This window comes from Lithobates pipiens, unplaced genomic scaffold, assembly GCF_037356315.1.
Source record: "Lithobates pipiens isolate NorthernLeopardFrog02 unplaced genomic scaffold, aLitPip1_a1.2 Scaffold_23, whole genome shotgun sequence".
NCBI classification, from domain to species: Eukaryota; Metazoa; Chordata; class Amphibia; order Anura; family Ranidae; genus Lithobates; species Lithobates pipiens.
The window spans coordinates 74,830,166-74,852,153 of NW_027507785.1; the positions used below are offsets into that span (position 1 = coordinate 74,830,166).

The window sequence follows — 21,988 nt, forward strand, 5'->3', positions numbered from 1 at the left end:
TTGCGAGCTGCCGCTGAAGCTGTGTGCAGGTCGCCTTACAGAACGGCGCGGCAAGTCGCGCTGCCCCTGTGCGAACCAGCTCTAACTGTACTTCTGTCCGATTTCATGGTTTCTGACAGCATGCAGTTAAAAGGGATATGTAGAGCACCGTTTTGAAATGTGTATGTTTTCTAATCAGGTATGAGCCATAAAAAAAAGCATTTAAAAAATGTTTTAACTCAATCTGTTGGTATACATTTTCAGAAAGAAGGTGCAGTTTCCCTTTAAACTACTTTATCCTATTTTATGGTTGAGCATAAATGCTACTTTATAGTCTTCCGTCTGGTTTCATGTACTGCAAGCTAATAGGTAATATATAAAAAAAAAATCAGCTTAATTTTTTCTAGCTTTTTTTTTTTACTTGTAAACCTTCCATAACCTTTGCGGCTTTCTATTTTTTCCCTCTGTAGGGAGGATAAGCAAAGCTTGTGTATAACTGACCAGAGCTCACAGTGGGAGGATATAAAGCTTCCTGAATCAATTCCCTCTCTCAGTGGGCAAATATAAACCTTAGTGAATCAATAAATTGGAAGTAGGTCTCTTATTATATGGCCTTCCATCCATTGTTTTCTAAAAACAGCTCCTGTCTTCTTCATCTGTGAAAAGGCTTGAGGTTTAATGCACACTGTGCTAACAAAGTGAAATGCTTGAAACTAAAAGAGAAAAAGGTTCAAAAATGAAATAGTGATATATCTATGCCCTCCTTTCAAAAAAGGGATTCAGCACTCCAAGCAGAAACGTGGGCAAACAGCTAAATTCAGAGTTGTAATACATGTATATGAAGTCTTTTTGCTGCCAAAAAATGACAATTATTTCAGTTGGCTTTATAATGCACGCCACAGATGCTTGACCTCATCATTTCACAACTACAATGAAAGCAACACAGGCTGGTAAAGGACAGGCCCCAGGATGTGATTGGATTGTAAAAGAGCATCACTTTTCTTCCACCTGTCAATAAGTTCACTGTGTTAGATTGGCAGCACTTTACAAAGCAGCAGAGCCAAACTGCCTAGAAGTGTTGCCCTTTCTCTACCAGTCCTGCTGTGGAACCGATTACCGAGGCTAATATGAAGAACAGAACTTATTCCTGCTGACTTTTTTAATGAAGAAAGAATACTATTTTGCATCTCGGAGTGTGGCATTCCTGTTGCTTTTAGAAATGATTGCTTTGGTGGAGACGAGACGAGTCATCGCCTGATATATGATCGTGGAGTGTGGAGCCTGATCACGCTTGGTGTGACATGTAAAATATATGACAATTAATTGACATTAAAGCGGTAGTTAACCGCCGGCTTTAAAAAACTCAAAAACAAAAACTGCAAGACAAAGTTGTAACGTGCTAGTATGCAATGCATACTAGCACATTATGTAAAACTATGCTTAAAACAAAGCCTTCAAGCAGCGCGCTGTTACAGCAGACAGGGCTTCCATCTTCACCTGGTCTTCCAGGGTGGTGGGCTCTGGTTGTTTAATAGGACGAGCCGTGATTGCGATGCTCCCGCGCATGAGCCGCTGTTCGCGACGTCATCAGCTGCTTCACAAGTAAATATCTCCTAAACTGTGCACGTTTAGGAAATACTTACTGTACCTATAGGTAAGCCTTTTTATTGGCTTACCTATAGGCAGTGGAGGCCCTCCATTAGGGGCGTATGGGCGCCCCCCATCCATGTCTCCGGCCCCCTGATCTACATGCAGGGTGCCGGACGCATGTATTCCAATGGGAGGGTGTTGTTTGTTTTTTATGCACGTAATTAGAGCCAGAGGCTCTAATAGGCTTCAACAAAGGGTGGGCTTGGGCGCAAAGTACTGCACTCTGAGCCCACCCAGTTGTGTGAGAATAGCAAATTAATATTCGCTATTCTCACACTGATCCTCCTCCCGGCCAATCAGGAAGCCTGGTTGGCTGAAAGGAAAGGCGATCCTATTGGACACCCAGGAGAAGAAGGGAGGAGGCGCACGGCGGAAGTCACTGTAATGCACAGGAGGAGGAGACGCAATGGAAGTCACCGCCGTCGGGGGGGGGGGGGTGGTGGTGATGGGGGGGTGTCAGCTGATTGGAGCCACCACTGCCTATAGGTAAAAAACAAACCCATGGAGTTTACTCCCACTTTAAATTAGGTATTTAGACTGTATAAAAGTAAAAAAAAAAATTTAGTTTTTGATATCGTTGGAAATGGTTAGAACACTATCAGGATTTTATTTCTGTCGCCATATACAAAAGAAAATGTTTAATTATTTTAATACTTTTTTTATTTTTACATTCCTTTCCTTGTGCCTTTAAAAAAACATGTACTGTAATCACTTTTATGGCTATTGCAAGAAATGTAAACATCCCTTGCGATCATAATACATGGTTACATAGTTAGTCAGGTTGAAAAAAGACACAAGTCCATCCAGTTTAACCAAAAAATAAAATCAAAAATACAATCCCATACACAATCCTTCACCCACAGTTGATCCAGAAGAAGGCAAAAAATTCCTTCCTGATCCCCCGAGAGGCAATTGGATTTTCCCTGGATCAACGTTACCTATGAATTTTAGTATCCAGTTATATTATGTACATTTAGGAAAGAATCCAGGCTTTTTTTAAAGCAATCTACTGAGCTGGCCAGAACCACCTCTGGTGGGAGTCTATTCCACATTTTCACAGCTCTTACTGTGAAGAAACCTTTCCATATTTGGTGATGAAATATTTTTTCCTCTAGATGTAAAGAGTGCCCCTTGTCCTCTCTGATGACCTTAAAGTGAACAACTCAAAATCAAGTTCACTATATGGACCACTTATGTATTTGTACATGTTGATTATATCTCCCCTTTAATCTCCTCTTCTCAAGAGGGAATAGATTCAGTTCCTCTAATCTTTCCTCATAGCTGAGCTCCTCCATGCCTCTTATCAGTTTGGTTGCCCTTCTCTGCACTTTCTCCAGTTCCCCGATCTTCAGTACAGTATGACATACAGTATGACAGGTCCTCTTTATGGAGAAATATGGGGTCTATAAAACCTTTAAAAGCAAAATACGCTTAATTTTTTTTTTTTTTAAATGGCCTTGTTTCCAGAACCGGAAATGACATGGCTCTGGTTCTCCAAGACCACGGAGATGAGCAGTGGCCATGTTTCCTTCGCTCATCTCTGTGACTAGCCGCTGCCAGCGCTGGATCCGTTCCCGTAGCTACCAATCTGCCAGGTAAGCCCAGGAGCCACCGGAAATCGGTAGGGGGACCCCACTTGCCACTTCCAAAAGTGATCCAGTGGCATCTGCTGCTGACCATTTTTATTAGAAAGACTGGTGCCTGAGGGAAAATGAATACCAGGGTTATGGCATCTAGCTGCAGCCATAACTCTGGTATTAAATGTCATGATGTATTTTTCCAGTTAGGCAGTCGGCAAGTGGGTAACCAATCAGCTTTTAATGTCAGCTTGTTCAGTTAAGCTTTGACAATAAAACCTAGAAGGTGATTGGTTACCAAGGGCAGTTATACCAGTTCTGTCTGCACCAATTTTAATAAATCTTCCCCCTATATGTTATATTTTTTCCAAAGAAAACTTTGGTGCCAGAAAACTTTGGTGCCCAAAATTGTCTATAGGCAATGCTCAAAAAGCCTTTATGCCCCATACACACGATCGGACATTGATCGGACATTCCGACAACAAAATCCATGGATTTTTTTCCGACCATGTTGGCTCAAACTTGTCTTGCATACACACGGTCACACAAAGTTGTCGGAATTTCCGAACGTCAAGAATGTGGTGATGTACGACGAGCCAAGAAAATTGAAGTTCAATAGCCAGTGCAGCTCTTCTTCTTGATTCCGAGCGTGGCACTTTGTGCTTCGGAATTGTGTATACACAATTGGAATTTCCGACAACAAGCTCCGATCGCACATTTTATGTTGGAAAGTCTGACCGTGTGTATGGGGCATTACAAGTCATTAGCTTAGACTTAACAGTGAACAGATGGCCCTAGAATTATTGCTCTTACGCTGGCATGTGCAGCGATACCTAATATATGTGGCGTATTTGTTGTTTTCTTACACGCGCGCACCCGAAGCATGCATTTGCATTTATAAGTGTGTGTATGTGGGCGCAAGGGGCTTTTAACATTTTTTCGGGGTTGTTAAACCTTTCTGTTTAACCACTTGCCGACCGCCGCACGACGATATACGTCGGCAGAATGGCACGGGCAGGCATATTGGCGTATATATAAGTCCATGCCTGCCCGCGGGTGGGGGGCCCGATCGGGCCCCCCCCCGGTGCCTGCGGCGGTCGGCATTCGTTCGGGAGAGATCAGGGATGAGGGGACGGCCATTCATTCATGGCCACCCCCTCGCGATCGCTCTCGACAAATGGAAATCCCCCGTGACATCACTTCCTCTCCTGTAATGTAAACACAGGAGAGGAAGTGATGTATTCTCTCCTCCGTGTCGGTATTTTCCGTTCCGACACGGAGGAGAGCGGATCGGTGAGTTGCACCAACACTCTACACACACAGTAGAACATGCCAGGCACACTCACACCCCCCCTTTACCCCCCGATCACCCCCCCAATTACCCCTGCCCCCCAGTCACAGTGACACCAATGTCATTTTTTTTTTTTTTTTTTTTTTTTTTGCATTGGTGTCATTTGTGACTGTAATAACTGTTAGGGCAGTTAGAGTTAGCCCCCTTTAGTTCTAATGTACCCCCCTAACCCCCCCAATAAAGGTTTAACCCCGTGATCACCCCCCGTCGCCAGTGTCACTAAGGCTGGGTTCACATTGCAGCGGTTTATGAGAACGAATGTGATTCGCACCGCACTGCAGTGCAAATCACATCCGATCTCTGTGCGATTCGAGTTCAGCCATTCGCCGCACCCGCCGCACCCGCCACACCCGCCGCACCCGCCGCAAATTCGCACGGGACCCTTTTTTTGGCCCGCAGCAGAATCGGATCGCATGGGTGTTCACACCATGCGATCCGAGTTTGCAGATCGCACTGCGATATGCGAACTGATCTGGGGGTGTCAGTAACATTTCACTGACACTCCCAGCAGTTCGCATAGGGCAGTGTGAACTGCCGCCGGGAGGCATGCGATGCGGGAACCCGCCGCGGATTCGCGGCGTTTCCGCATCGCTCCAGTGTGAACCCAGCCTAATAAGCGATCATTTTTCTGATCGCCGTATTAGTGTCACAGGTGACGCTAGTTAGGCAGGTAGGTATTTAGGTTCGCCGCAGCTTTTTATAGCGCCAGGGACCCCCATATACTACCGCATAAAGCCCCCTGATTGCCCCCTAGTTAACCCTTTCACCAGTGATCACCATATAACTGTTACAGGTGACGCTGGTTGGTTAGTTATTTTTTTATAGTTTCAGGGCACCCGCCATTTATTACCTAATAAAGGTTTAACCCCTGATCACCCGGCGGGTGTCATTTGTGACTAATAACTGTTAGGGCAGTTAGGGTTAGCCCCCTTTAGTTCTAAGGTACCCCCCTAACCCCCCCAATAAAGGTTTAACCCCGTGATCACCCCCCGTCGCCAGTGTCACTAAGGCTGGGTTCAGATTGCAGCGGTTTGAGAACGGATGTGATTCGCACCGCACTGCAGTGCAAATCACATCCGATCTCTGTGCGATTCGAGTTCAGCCATTCGCCGCACCCGCCGCACCCGCCGCAAATTCGCACGGGACCCTTTTTTTGGCCCGCAGCAGAATCGGATCGCATGGGTGTTCACACCATGCGATCCGAGTTTTCAGATCGCACTGCGATATGCGAACTGATCTGGGGGTGTCAGTAACATTTCACTGACACTCCCAGCAGTTCGCATAGGGCAGTGTGAACTGCCGCCGGGAGGCATGCGATGCGGGAACCCGCCGCGCATTCGTGGCGTTCCCGCATCGCTCCAGTGTGAACCCAGCCTAATAAGCGATCGTTTTTCTGATCGCTGTATTAGTGTCACAGGTGACGCTAGTTAGGCAAGTAGGTATTTAGGTTCGCCGCAGCTTTTTATAGCGCCAGGGACCCCCATATACTACCGCATAAAGCCCCCTGATTGCCCCCTAGTTAACCCTTTCACCAGTGATCACCATATAACTGTTACAGGTGACGCTGGTTGGTTAGTTATTTTTTTATAGTTTCAGGGCACCCGCCATTTATTACCTAGTCTCACTAGTGTACCCCTAAATTTAGGGGTGTCTACTTTCCAAAATGGGGTCATTTGGGGGGGGTTTGTGCCATCTTGGCATTTTATGGCCTTCAAAACTGTAACGCCCTTAGAAAGCCTGAAGGCGGTGCTTGGTTTTCGGGGCCCCGTACGCGGCTAGGCTCCCAAAAAGTCCCACATATGTGGTATCCCCGTACTCAGGAGAAGCAGCAGAATTTATTTTGGGGTGTCATTTCACATATGCCCATGGCATGCGTGAGCAATATATCATTTAGTGACAACTTTGTGAAAAAAAAAAAAAAAAAAAAAAAGTTTGTAATTTTCCCGCAACTTGTGGCAAAATATAAAATATTCCATGGACTCAACATGCCTCTCAGCAAATAGCTTGGGGTGTCTACTTTCTAAAATGGGGTCATTTGTGGGGGTTTTGTGCCATCTTGGCATTTTATGGCCTTCAAAACTGTAATAGGTAGTGAGGAGTGAAGTCAAATATTTACGCCCTTAGAAAGCCTGAAGGCGGTGCTTGGTTTTCGGGGCCCCGTACGCGGCTAGGCTCCCAAAAAGTCCCACATATGTGGTATCCCCGTACTCAGGAGAAGCAGCAGAATTTATTTTGGGGTGTCATTTCACATATGCCCATGGCATGTGTGAGCAATATATCATTTAGTGACAACTTTGTGAAAAAAAAAAAAAAAAAAAAAAAGTTTGTAATTTTCCCGCAACTTGTGGCAAAATATAAAATATTCCATGAACTCAACATGCCTCTCAGCAAATAGCTTGGGGTGTCTACTTTCTAAAATGGGGTCATTTGTGGGGGTTTTGTGCCATCTTGGCATTTTATGGCCTTCAAAACTGTAATAGGTAGTGAGAAGTGAACTCAAAAATTTACGCCCTTAGAAAGCCTGAAGGCGGTGCTTGGTTTTCGGGGCCCCGTACGCGGCTAGGCTCCCAAAAAGTCCCACATATGTGGTATCCCCGTACTCAGGAGAAGCAGCAGAATTTATTTTGGGGTGTCATTTCACATACGCCCATAGCATGTGTGAGCAATATATCATTTAGTGACAACTTTGTGTAAAAAAAAAAAAAAAATTTTTTTTTTGTCATTATTCAATCGCTTGAGGCAAAAAAATAAAATATTCAATGGGCTCAACATGCCTCTTATCAATTTCCTTAGGGGGTCTACTTTCCAAAATGGGGTCATTTGGGGGGGTTTTGTACTGCCCTGCCATTTTAGCACCTCAAGAAATGAGATAGGCAGTCGTAAACTAAAAGCTGCGTAAATTCCAGAAAACGTACCTTAGTTTGTAGATGTGACAACTTTTGCGCAAACCAATAAATATACAATTATTGACTTTTTTTTTACCAAAGACATGTGGCTGAATACATTTTGGCCTAAATGTATGACTAAAATTGAGTTTATTGGATTTTTCTAATAACAAAAAGTAGAAAATATCATTTTTTTTCAAAATTTGCGGTCTTTTTACGTTTATATCGCAAAAAATAAAAATCGCAGAGGCAATCAAATACCATCAAAAGAAAGCTCTATTTGTGGGAAGAAAAGGACGCAAATTTTGTTTGGGTACAACATTGCATGACCGCGCAATTACCAGTTAAAGCAGCGCAGTGCCAAAGTGTAAAAAGACCTCTGGTCATTTACCAGCAAAATGGTCCGGTCTTAAAGTGGTTAAAATGTGATAGCATAATGCAGTTGACAGGTTCTTTTTATGGGGACAGAAGAGTATGAGATCCCTAAAGTAACCCGTGCTTTGCACATTATTGTACATGTAGAAGTGACCGGGTGGCTTTATAACCACCCAAATCGCTTTTATGAGACACTATTAAGTGTTGACAGCACAATCTAAAAAGGGAACATAATAATTATTAAAGAGGATATATACAACATGTTTCATTTTTACTCTGTGCACAGCATTGCAGCACCTATTGGGAACAAGGGATTTCAGTTTGTCATTGCATTGGGCCTGGGTTGATTAATGAATTCGAATGCATGTGGTTTGAATGGGTCCTAAGGACAAATTACAGACAGCTTGCTGTATGGAATATAGCATGCTGACAAATATTCACATTAACAGTCTTAGCCCCTGTACACACGGTCAGAGATTCTGCCAACCAAATCCGTCGGATTTTGTCCGTCAGATTTAGTCCGACGGATTGTGTCTGAAACTGTTGCATACACACGGTCGGACTAAGTTGTTGAGAAATCCGATCTTTCAGAACGTGATGATTTTGCTGTGTGTATCCCATTGAGGAGATTTCTCTTCAGTCTTCATGCCCTGTCCTGGGTACACAACAGTAAGTGAGGGGAGATCTCTCCAAAGCGTTTACCAGAACTAGTGTCCCCATTAGGAGATCACCTTCTGAAAATGCATTTATCTACCCTGCAACAAACAACATCATTCTCTCATTATGCACCTTTTAGCCCTTGTACACACGGTCGGACATTCCGACAACAAAATTCCGACGGATTTTGTCCGAAACTTGTGTTGCATACACACACGGTCGGACAAAGTTGTCGGAAAATCTGATTGTTCGTAACGTGATGACGTTATTTTGTTACGATGGGACTACATTCAGGCTAGTAACCAATAGCTTTAATGTAGGAATTTGATCTGAGCATGCGTGGCACTTGGTCCGATCAAAATTTGCTACACATGATCGGAGTATGTCCGATCGAACCAGTTGGTCGGGAAATATTTCCATCATGTTGGAAAATTGGGTCCGACGGATATTCGGATGGAATCAGTCCGATGCATACCACACACAGTCGGATTATCCGACGACACGGTCCGATAGGACACATTCCGACGGATTCTCCGACCGTGTGTACAAGGCTTTAGTGTTAAAATAAAAAAACACTGTGTCCCAGGTATACTTGTATACACATGTAACCTTCCTACCAATGATGTCACATACCCAAATGTTTACAACAATGGCCGTTTCATCATTGGTAATACTGTTGCAATATACACTATATTACTAAAAGTAATGGGACGCCTGCCTTTACACACACATGAATTTTAATGGCATCCCAGTCTTAGTCCGTAGGGTTCAATATTGAGTTGGTCCACCCTTTGCAGCTAGAACAGCTTCAACTCTTCTGGGAAGGTTGTCCACAAGGTTTAGGAGTGTGTCTAGGGAAATGTTGGACCATTCTTCCAGAAGCACATTTGTGAGGTCAGGCACTGACCATATGGATCCAGCATACTGTGATAGGATACTTGTTGCAGGCTAATCTGTCTCCGTAATAGAGTCCATTGAATCTGGTAAGAGTCCATTTTTTATACTGGTGATGGTCCATGTGATGAATCTGTATTCTTTTTGAAAATATATATTCCCCCATTACATGGTGGTGTATGCATTACTGAATTGGGACTACCATTGTTATCACATGCACTGCAATTGGACTTTCGTTTGTTTACTTTTTCATTTGTACACATTCTGCACATACTGAATGAACATTTTTAGTGCTGCAAAAATTAGTTTTTAATGTAATGTGAACCACCTATGCACGGCTCAGACCACATTTACAGCCCCTGCTCTGTGCAGTGACGTCATTGTGGTCCAACCATCCAAGTGGCTGGAGGGCATAAACCCAGAAAGAAAACCAAGGCCTCAGTAATGATATACCCTGTTAGGCCCCATATCACATTCGTTCCCGCTATTTGATTTTCAAAGAGCAATTTGCACACAATTTTGCGTGTCGCATAGTGCCAGCCTATTCAATTGATTGGCCTGCCCTACGTGTGTTTGTCACAACCAAAAAGAAGCTCCTGCTCCTTTTATGGCTACATGCAATTTTTAAAAGAGCATTTTGCCGGGATTTTGCCAGGCGATCCTGATGAGCGACAATCATGGCAGAATCATATTGCGTTTGCAGCACCATTTAAGATTTATGGCACCCAAATGTGCAATTCTGCCTGTGATTCCAAATCACAAAGTGTGACTGGAGCCTTTGTGTTATCAATGGCAGGTTGCCCATATAGAATGGGGGTGGCTATGTTGTTCAGCATAACACTATGAAAGGCAGGCGTAAAACAAACCCAAAAGTTTATACTCACAGTTGTCTATGATATATACTTGAAGAGATGGGAAGGCTTATGGTGGCTAAAGACTTGCTGAAACAATAATTTTGTAGGCAGGTAATTCTTGCTCACCATCTATCACCTAATGTTATGGTAGCATTTCCACTTCCGAGGAGCATTGTGAATAAACCACAAGCTTTATTTGTTATGATGAGTATTGTTTTCATAAAACCCTTTTTCTGTTAATGCTTATAATAGAAAAGTTCTAATGGCTAACATAGAAAGTGGATACAAAGCTGTCCATTGCGAACATTAGCGTGGGGCAGACAAGAGATGGATATGTTGTTATGGGGCTTTTAGCTTTGTTATAGGAGAGCTCTCAGCCAACTCAAGGTCACTGAATGATGAAGACCTTCAAAATAAAAGAGCATGAGATGTATGTAAACATGTACACAACAAAATTGATTATTTTCATAGCTTAAGTGGTTGCTAAGATTATTCACAGAGATCCCTTTTGCGTAAAGCGTATCTAACCCCATGTTTTGTCTTAAGCTGGCCATACACTCTGCATATTTCATCCAGTTCCTAGTGAACCAGTCGAAATTTGCTCAGTGGATGGCCCTATCGCTACCCTCCTGCTGGTCATCCATCGACTGAAAAATCAAAAGACCTGAGTGGAAAATGGTCGGCAGAACAATCGCTGTATCCGAAGAGATCCAGCTCCTGTTTGGCTATGTTGACAGCTGGTGGTGAAGCAGTGGAAGATTTATTCATATGTGCTGTATAGTGTGTATGGACAGCTTAAAGTGGTTGTAAACCCTTACAAACCACTTTGACCTACAGGTAAGCCTAGATTAAGGCTTACCTGTAGGTCCAAGAAATATGTCCTAAACCTATACGGTTTAGGAGATATTTACCTGAAGACAGCCACCTCTGTCTACGGCGCAGATCGCGGCGATATGCCGCGAGTGTCGGCTCCCTTGCGCATGCGCGGGAGTGACGTCATCGTTGCGGCATAGGTACAGAGATGTAGCAACGTGTGCATAGTCCACAATGTGGGACTATGCACACAATGTGGACTATGCACACGCTGCTACATCTCTGCACCTATGCCGGTTTGAATTGACTGCATCTGACTACTCAAGACATCTTAAGATATCCTCTATAATAAGGCTTGAAAACCTTGGCTATGCTTGCCTGTGTCTATCCTTGAATACACCTGTGCATCCCCCTTGGAAAATTGTGCCTTAGAGAGTTTGATTGATTACCACCTCTCTGTCTGCATTTCAATACAAGCTATTTTGTGTTTTTGGAGTATAAACTAGTATCTTTGCCTCTGACCTCCAAAAAGTACAACCTTTATATATTTGCTCGAGCCCTTCGAATACTTATTACTTTGGCCATGCATCTCCAATGAAAGAAATTTTATTTATTAAGCCCTAATCTGTAACATAATTATGGCTAATTTGTCAAGTATCTGTATCATTTAATCATTGTGTACCGATGTGTTATGCTGAGTATGGCCCTATTGAAGTATATTCTTCTATGTGTGTTTTTAATGTAATTTTGTATTGCTTTATTTGTAATAATAAAAAACTTTTTCAATTGAATATTTGTCCTTTTCCCTAGTGCCTATAAAGTCCATAAAGCCCCTTTTACAATTTTTCCCTATCTCAGCGATTCCGGAAGTTGCCACTTTTCTCAATTTTTTAGTTATGCTGGGGTATCCGCTATGACTACTTAGTGTTTATCAATATCCCCTTTGTAATTTTTTGTTTCCTTGTTGCTCACCATGTCCATCCCCTTTTTGACTACAGTGTACCCATCTTCTGATGGCTCCTTCCAGCAGAATAATGCACCATGTCACAAAGCTCAAATCATCTCACCACTGGTTTCTTGGACATGACAATGAGCTCACTGTACTCTGATGGCCTCCACAGTCACTCAATCCAATTGAGGTTGTGAACAAGGATCCGTTACGGCTGAAACGCATCTACCTCTGCTGTACTTTTATCTTTATGGATATACAATACATTTGGGCTGATTTAAAGAGCATGTATGGAGTTGCGGATTGTCTTTTATCCACTCAATCCAATAGAGCACCTTTGGGATGTGGTGTAACGGGAAGTTCATATAATGGATGTACAGCTGACAAAACTGCAGCAATTGCGAGATTCTATCATGTCAATATGACCCAAAATCTCTGAGGAATGTTTCCAACACCTTGTTGAATCTATGCCATGAAGAATTAAGGCCGTCCTGAAGGCAAACAGGGGGTCCAATCTGGTACTAGCAAGGTGTACCTAATAAAAGTGGCCGGTGAATGTACATTGTACTTTGTACTTTGTCTGACTAGACTACAGGGTGTTCTGCCTGGCCACGGGGGGCACTGTCACTTCTGGCAGGCATGGTAACACAGTCTGGTTGGGTGCTTTAAGTTTACTTTCTCTCTGAGTCAGCCCAGTGGGAATGTCACTCTTGCTGTGCTTTCTGGGAGTGGGTACTTAAGATGCGAATGTCACGTGTTTTGGGGTTCCGGTCCAGAAGTATGTTCTGACTATATGGTCCTGGTCCTCCTGACCAGCCCCCAGGTTGCCTATGGCCTGGGGTGTGGATCCACCCAACTTTATGTCTCGGGGCTGGCTAGCCCGAGGCAAGGAAACTTAAGGAAGGATTCGGGGGTGGTCCGGTGCCATTTAAAGTTGTGGAGAGGCCCAGTAACTACAAGGTTATCCAGGGAAGGACTCTTTGGGAGAAGGCCACGCAAGGGTTGGCTTCTCAAAAAAAGCCTGGTAAAGTTGAAGGACCTAAGTGAATCCAATCTTGTGCGGTATTGCTGGACCAACTGCAAGATACTGGTACCACATGAGTGTTCTACAAGTATTCAAGTTTCCTTGTTCCTGTTCTATAACAAAGTCTGTGGCAGAGACTTATTCCTACGTGTTCTATAACAAAGTCTGTGGCAGAGATTTATTCCTACGTGTTCTATAACAAAGTCTGTGGCAGAGACTTGTTCCTGACTCATGCACCCTGTTGGCTGCTCGGTTGGTGAAAGCTGTGAATGGCTATTCTCTGGATGTATTCAAAGTAAGAGAGTTCTTTCATACCGTTTTTTACACTAAGACTACCTGGACTTTCCACCTAAACCCTCTGATCCTATACTGAGAGACTGTTGTTTAACTACGTTCTTAGCAAATAAAAATCCCTTTAAGCAGATCTGTCGTCAGTCTCTATAGTCCTTGGGCCATCTACCACGGGAAACCCCTAGACGTATACAAGGTGCAGAAGGTACCGGTAAGCCCAATAAAACCAGACGCTCCTTCGGGGGTCAGTGCTACATTTGTGTCAAACTCCTTGGATGGGTAAGAGCTCTATCAGGCTCAATTCACAAAATTAACATACCAGTATGAGGATCAATTTAAGTCTGACTGTGCAATGTTTGTACAGTCTAATATAAGTTTACCTAAACTATGTAGTATGTGGACCTACCTAGCCTATTCAATCTGTTTGTATTCATCCAGACAGGCCCATTCATTACATATATTTTAGATCCCAAGGAGATTGTACATTTAGATTGTAACATGTGATGAGTGTTGAGGCTTGGGGAAGCAACCATTATCTTCCCTCAGATCTCCTGAACAGCCATTGGAGCTGCCTGTCAGATTATAATAGTTGGCAGAGGCAATTTGTCAATTTTTTAGCTTTGATGGAAGAAACTGTTTGACGTCTACAAGTGATTGACCAGCATAAGTCAGAGAAGAGATATGCTCCCCTCATTGTTTTTAGTTCATCTATTTCTGTGTGGAGCACCAGTTAGAGAAATATAGCCCAAGGGTTCATTCACACTGGCAGACTCCGCCAGCAGATCCGCCTGCTCCGCTGATCCCTGCTATGCAAGCAGATGACAGGTCTGATGTCAACAGACTGCCTGTCTGTTTACATCCAACTGTCACCTGATTCGCCAGATGGATGGGGATAGGATTGGATGTCAGCAGGTGTCAACAGACACATGTCCGCTTACATCCGCTGATCAATAGAGGGCAATGGGTGGATTCTCCTTTACCATCCCACCTCCTGGCCAGCCTCTCAGTGATGTCACACCAGCCAGGACTAGGAAGCTCCTGTCAGGCGGAGATTACTCGTCTGACAGGGAAGTGAAGGGCGAGTTGGTCTTGCATGAGAGCACTCGGCACATACTTCAGCTATTATCTATATAGCATGGCCAGTGTGTACAGCACACTGCCGGCACTTATCCAGCGCCCCCCTTCCTCCAGGAAATGGTGCTGTCCAGAGCATAAGCCCTTTACGCCCCCGTACCGGGGAACACAGATTCAGAATAAAGACAAAAAAAGAAGGAGGGGGGACAGGACCAACTCTGCTGCCAGGAAGACACAAAAGAGTTAAGATCAGACTCTATCCTTGTAAGTTTATATCCCCTTTCTCACTCAGCAGAGGCAGCCCTAGCCCTATGAGACTGAGCACTGTAAAGCTTCTGTCAGTCTTCCCCTGAGCCAAGACATACATATGTAAAAAGTGACATATCGTTTTTTGAGACTTGGAAGAGGGTAAAAGTCTTCAGTAAGGAAGTGACTGCTCTGGCATTCAACGAAATGGTAGCCGCCAGAAAAAAGAAACAGGAGCAATACTAAAGGCAATTTACAGCACACATTAATTTTGGTAGCATAATATTTCTGTTAATTATAGCTGTTATACTCAGACCCCTCCCCCCTCCAACCCATCAGTGTCTGATGGAGGCTGCAGCACTGGAATGAAGGAAAGGTGTGATGTGTTGTGGGGAGGTGAGTATAATGCCTCTTCTATTGCAAGGAATTTATATTAGGATTTTTTTTACTGACAGGGTATCTTTAGTAAATATTAAAAATATATAAATACCATGGACCTAAAACATTTTAGTTTCCCTTTAGGAACCGTCAATATTGGATCCTTGCACTAAGCCAAGGAAACCGAGCATAAAGTAACATGTCTGAATTCACTTACTGATGCCTCATCTGTCATCCTCCTATCTTCCTTTGGGATTTCCTTCAGGGATTTCTTGCTCATTGAAGTTCTTAGCTTGTTATCTGATACAAATTGTTGAATTTTCGAAAGAACTGAATTTTCCTTAGAGGATTCATTTCTACTTCCACTGGGGGACAAGCTACGGATTGGTATCAGTTGTCTTTGACTGCTGAAGTCTCCGATTTTGGCATCTGTAGATGAGGTATTTGAAATGGAACCCTTGATGGAAGAAGGAAGGAGAGATGGACCTTCGGAACTTCTGCTATGAACCTCTACTGGGCTAGGAGACTCATAATGATCTGTCAATCTTTGATCTGTTTTAGGGCTGGAGGTCCATTTGAAGATGTCTGCCTCCTGTTTATAGGAAAATGAATAAACATATGACTTTATCACATTCCGTGTTCAATATTTTATTGCAAAGAACATGAAAACAGGATATAACAACTTGTCTGAAATATTCATGAATTCTGTTAGAGATGGGCTGCATATGTGTGTAAGTGAGACTTTGGGGGAATGTAAAAAATTAGCTTTGTTGTGTCCACAATTTCTTTTCAGAAGTGGAAAACTCTTGGAAGTAAAGGTGACCTATTAATAACATTAAAAGTCTGCCTGACATAAAATAAGCAGTAACAGTATATAAGCACATACAGTACACTCTGCAATTTCTATTCATAAAATTCATTATTTGAAGTAGTATTAAACCCCCCCCCCCCCCCCAAAAAAAAATATATTTTGTAGCTTACCAACCCTTTCTTTTGCATTTGTTTATTTAATTATGATTCTATTAAAATTTTTCACTTGGTGTTCCGGCCAGCAAAGCCTTGTACACACGGTACGATTGTTGGCCAACCGAGCGTCTATTTTTTGTCTTAAGGGCGTGTGCCAGGATCTTGTCTTGCATACTAATAGTACACAATTGTCACGCAACAAACACGAGCATAGTGGTGCACTACAAAGAATTTCAGCTCTTGAGTGGCACCCTTTGGGCCCCTTCTGCTAATTTCGTGTTGGGTGAGCATTGACTCTGAGCATGCGTGGTTGTACTTTCAACTTTTTTGTGATGAATTTGTGTACTGACCATACGAAAATCTGATGTCAAACTGTTGTCTGCCGAAAATTTACTAGCCTGCCATCCATCATTTGTTGGCCGAAAGTTGGACAACAATTGTCAAAAAGAGCGTATTAATGGTAAAATTTGCAAAGTGTGTGCGGCGTAGGTGCAGCGTGGCGTGTTGGTGTTGTATTATTGGGTTAAAACAGGCAGTGAGGAGGCATCATATCCCCTCCTCAACGCCTGTCAAATGCCTGTGAAAAGTGATCCCAATGCTTTTGCGAGGTTTAAGCCTTAGGCTCCATTCACACGTGTGCGACTTGTCATTAAACTTTGGACATCAAATTTGAATGACAAGTTGTTCCCCAATGTTTTCCATTGGAAACCATTCATATATGTGCGACTTAAAGTTGCAGAAATTTCAAAGCAACTCATGCACTACTTTGGTCCAACTTTCATGCAACTTGAGGGCCACAGACTTTAATATTAACCCTCAAAAGTTGAATAGTTGCCTCAAAAGTCATACCTGAATGTTATACAATGCAACAGTTTTCCATTATCACTTGTCAAAGCCAAAGTTGTATCCAAGTTGCACCTGTCCAAAGTTGCATAAAGTTGCATCAAAGTTGCACCAAAGTTGAACTCCAAAGTCGGCCAACTTTGGAGTCGTACAAGTGTGACAACTGCTTAAAAAGTGTTAGGTTGGGTTTGGCTTTAGTTTGTTAGTCAAACCCATCTAAATCTACTAGTCCATCTAACTCTACCCTCTCCCCAGACTGACAATGCTTCTGTCCAAACGTGTCTCCATGGCTCCTGCATCCATAGTTGAGAAACCCTAAGGCCGCGTACACACGGGCGGACTGTCTGCCCAACTTAGTCCGCTGAACAGTGTTTCAGCGGACAATCCGCTCGTGTGTGGGCTTCAGCGGACTTTTTCAGCGGACAGTCTGACGAACAAAGTCTTACGGAATTTCCGTAAGACAGTCCGTTCAAACTTGGTTTTGTCCGTCCAAACTTGGTTTCAGCGGACAGTCCGCTCGTGTGTAGGCAAGTTGGACGGACTAAGTATGGCGCATGCTCAGAAAGGATTTACACGGCCGAAGGTTGCATTGCAGTGTATAGGACGTCGTTTTTCTAGTCCCGTCGTACGTGCTGTACACGTCATCACGCACGCTTTCAGCGGACTGTCTGCTCATCGTGTGTGGTCAAGTCCGTTCATGCTAATTTTGAACGGACTGTCTGTCGGATTGTCTGCCGAACTTAGTTGGGCAGACAATCCGCCGTGTGTACGCGGCCTAAGTGTTAGTTTCATTCACACTATCAGATTTTCTGCTGTTATTTTTCCTTCAGATTTACCAAAACCATATAATATGAGGTAAACCTTAGGAGTTTCAATGTGTATGCAATCAAGCAGGCCCTTGCACTACATGGTTTTGGTAAATCTGAAGGAAAAGATAAGCAGAAAATCTGATAGTGTGTATGGGGCTTTACTGGCCAAAAAAAAGCCTAAAAAAAGAAAATGAATGCAGCCACCACATTTAAGGATTAGTAAGCTACAATTAAAGAAGACATAAAGCCAAAGCTGTGACTCATGTTCAGCTTACAGCGGGCTGAAGCCCACTGTTGGCTGACGTCACAGAGCCGAACAAGAGTCTGAAAAGATACCAACCATATGGTCAGGGTCCACCAAGGAACCCTGGACTGGCAGCTGGCTCAGCCTCTCAGCAAACCGCCCCCTCCACAACCCTGTCCTCCAGTGACCGGGGGGGCGAGTAGCTGGAGACTGACAGTCCCTGCCCCTCTTCTCACTGAAAGTTGAGAACTGAGCGATCAGCAGTGTTTGATTATTCAGATCTCAGAGTGCAGAGCTGATAATGGACAGATGCAGCATCGCCTAAGGGAGTATCTTTTTTTTTTACTAAATCCTGAACTCTTTAAATGACTGTGCTTAGATCTAAGCCCTTGTACACACGGTCGACATTCCGACGGAAAATGTCCGATCGGACCGTGTTGTCGGATAATCCGACCGTGTGTGGGCTCCATCGGACTGTTTCCGTCGGAATATCCGACCGACAAAGTTTTAGAGCTGGGCTATATAATTTTCCGACAACATGATCCGATTGGACTTTGTCCGATCGTTTGTAGAGAATTCCGTTCGGACAAAGGGCCACGCATGCTCAGATCAAATTCCTAGACCAAAGCTATTGGCTACTAGCCTGAGCGTAGTCCCGTCATAACGAAATAACGTCATCACGTTACGAACGATCGGATTTTCCGACAACTTTGTCCGACCGTGTGTATGCAACACAAGTTTCGGACAAAATCCGACGGATTTTGTTGTTGGAATGTCTAACCGTGTGTACAAGGGCTAAAAGGTGCATACTGAGAGAATGATGTCGTTTGTTGCAGGGTAGATAAATGCATTTTCAGAAGGTGATCTCCTAATGGGGACACTAGTTCTGGTAAACGCTTTGGAGAGATCCCCCCTCACTTACTGTTGTGTACCCAGGACAGGGCATGAAGACTGAAGAGAATTCTCCTCAATGGGATACACACAGCAAAAAAAACTGACAGACTTTTTGATTATTTCCAAATTTACTCAAAAATAAAAAAAAAGTTTTAGCTATTGATATGCTTTATCACAATCACATGATCAGTCACTGTATTGTAATAAGTAGATTGCTATTCCTTAAACCTATAATGCCTTTAAATGATCAAATGATATCAGACTCTGCAAATATTTCACCAATGATGAAACCTTACTAATACTGAGTAGATTTTGAATATTTTTAGCAACTATAGAAAAATGAAATTTGACTGGTACTATATATAGATATCAGCGTAATCATTTATTTTTGTATTGCTTTATCAGGTGGCCATAAACATATATTGCTCAGAGAATGAAAAGGAGATCTCACAATGCTGCGTAGATTTAAATTTGGGTCTCTGGGTATTGTATGAGTGATAAAGCAGCTATACGCATTATTAATTTTCACAAATGCCCCTTGTTAATAAGGGTTGCAGCCATTATAAATCTCAGTCAAACACAGGTAGTTGTCAGTGCTTTGTTTGGTGTACATGAGACCTGAGACTCAACTCATTAATCTGTTACCAGATCCTAATATCTAAATCTTGCATTTCCTTGCTGCTGTTTGATTCCCTATGTAATTATGAGCTTGCCTGTTTCTGTATCTTGCTCCAAAAGAGTGTTGTACCATGTAAGCGATCAACAATCAACAAAGGTAGCAGTTTGAATTTAGGGTGATACCATTTATTGGTTAACTAAATAAATTGCAATGCAAACATTTGAGGCCTTTTCTTCAAGCAAGATTGTAGGCAGGTGCAGTCTGAACTCCCCACTGTAGATGGCGCTCAACCAAAGCAGCAGTGAAGGAGGGGAGGGAATCCGTGAGGGACTCGATTCTCCTATGACTTCCTGCAATCAAAAGGGGAACAGCTATCAGATTGGACGCTGGTGCCCCGATGACCTCAGCAGCCATTTTGGGTCAGAGCACTGTCTATTTAGGACACTGGCCTCCGGGTTTGGCTCGTATTTTGCAAGTGGTCAGAGTAGGGACAGGTCCCTCGTCTGTCAGGAAAATTGTGCAGAGGTAGGAAAAGGTTCCAGAGGAATAGGGACAGTGCAGTGTCTATCTCCGCTTAAGGAAGCTTCCACAGGCTGCATTCCTGTTCCTCATTGCAGACGTTAATGTTACTGTTAGTAAGTGGCTCCGGATGGCTGTGCCTACCCGTCGGGCCTAGCTGTGTCTGGTTGTTTCTAAAATATAGTACTGTTGTCTATCTCAGACTCTTTGTGTGTTACTGCCAGCCACACCATGTTGCACCTTGCTCACAAGAGGAACTCGCAATTCCTGAAGAAGAGGCCAGCGTGCCTTGAAATCTAGTACTTTTTTGTTAGCCAATAAATATTATCACCCTAATTTCAAACTTCTACTTTTGTACCTTGCTGCCTAATCATAATGGACCTCAGACTTTGAGTAATTAGGCCTCTGCTTGTCACTCTGCACTAAGGTATGAATTTCTGTTGCCTCCTCAGACTTTCTCCCTAATGCCGCGTACACACGATCAGACTTTCCGGCGGACCAGAGTCCGTCGGACAATTCGATCGTGTGTGGGCTCCAGCGGGCTTTTTCTTCCCAAAAGTCCGGCGGACCTAGAAATAAGACTGGCTTCAAATCTGTCCGGCGGACTTGGCTTTTACCAGACAATCTGCTTGGCTGTGTGCTAGTCCGACGTACTAAAACCAGCGCTAGGGCAGCTATTGGCTACTGGCTATGAACTTCCTTATTCTACGCCATCATGTTCGAATCTGTCAGACTTTTGGAGTGATCGTGTGTGGCCAAGTCTGTTTGTTTGAAAGTCCGGTTGACCTCAGCTGCAAAGTCCGTCGGATTGTCTGCCGGACCAAGTCCGTCAAAGTCGGGTCGTGTGTGTAAGCGGCATTACATTTACAGTATAGCCTGTTGCCACTGTTGGACTGTGAGCTAGAAGCCATTGTGTTCCTGCTCTGCCAGTCAGGACTTCTGAGAAGTTAGGAGATGCCTCCCCATTTTGCACCCACTGGCATTCTTCTGATTGGCAATCATTCTGATTTGTGAGAGAATTGCTTGTATGTTACTATGCTCCTCCTCCTTTCTACAGAGAGATCTGAGGGATTAGTCCTACTTGAAGTTGAGCCCCTCTGACCATCACAAACACTCATCACGACCCTCCTAGAAAGTCACCAACACCTCGGTTATTGCAAGAGAAACCTGAAATAAGGATCATCGCCTGCCACTAATGGCTGTTTATGGTCTTTATCCACCTTTTTTCATCTGTTGCTTTTCCTGAAAATTCCTGTGAAGTTCTATACTCTATAGCTCATCACATCCCTATGCTGGCGGTCCGTGTATTCATAATGAAAATAAAACATTGATAAGTACATTTATGTTCACCCAGAAGAATGGCAGGCACTGGGTAGTCAGGGGACATGATCTGTGACACCCCCTATGCAACGAGCCCTTCAATCACATTATTCATCTCGCTTAAGACGGCAGCAGGGGCAGCACGGTGTGCACAGACTAATGATGTTTTTATAGGCTCCTGTTCAGCATGAAAATCAAATTCTATCAATTATACTTTCTCACCTCTCAACCCACTGCCCACATCACACGTTATGTAGGCCAAATGGAGATTTTCAGGCACTATTAGGTGCGTAATAAGTCCCTCACACATTACCAATTATGAATATTAAGTGATTTAGGTTCTAGTTTGTGCATCAGTCTGTGGAGTCTTATTGTATCAGAGCTTAACAGACCTGTACACATGAAAAAAGTTGCGCCTTTGTATTTTTCATATTTATGTAATATAAATGACCTTTGTATCTGAAATAGTCATATAAATTGACCAGCTTAATTTTGGAGAAACAATAATCTAATTTTTGAAGCCGAACTGAACATTCATTTTAAAGTGGTTGTGAACTCCCACATATACCCAGTGAAGTGACTAGCCTCAGGTGATACACAGAGATGGAACAAATCCTCCTACATCAGTTGTACCTGTTTATCTGCAGCAAACAGGATGAGGAGATATGAAATTACACTGCAGAGCTCAGTGAGGAGAGCTTTGAGAGCTGATTGGAGGGAAGGGAGACCCTCCTCTTCACACAGCACACAGGTGTGGAGCTGAGACTGTCAATCACA

General features: G+C 43.5%; 1 protein-coding gene across 1 annotated transcript in view; it reads right to left on the reverse strand.

Annotated features, from left to right (window-relative positions):
• The window catches only part of CFAP20DC (CFAP20 domain containing), a 490,970-nt gene that overhangs the window by 162,572 nt on the left and 306,410 nt on the right, over positions 1-21,988 (reverse strand). Inside the window, exon 14 of the mRNA XM_077451901.1 lies at positions 15,215-15,589. Coding sequence (XP_077308027.1) covers positions 15,215-15,589 — 375 coding nt within the window. The remainder of the gene's footprint in view (positions 1-15,214; positions 15,590-21,988) is intronic.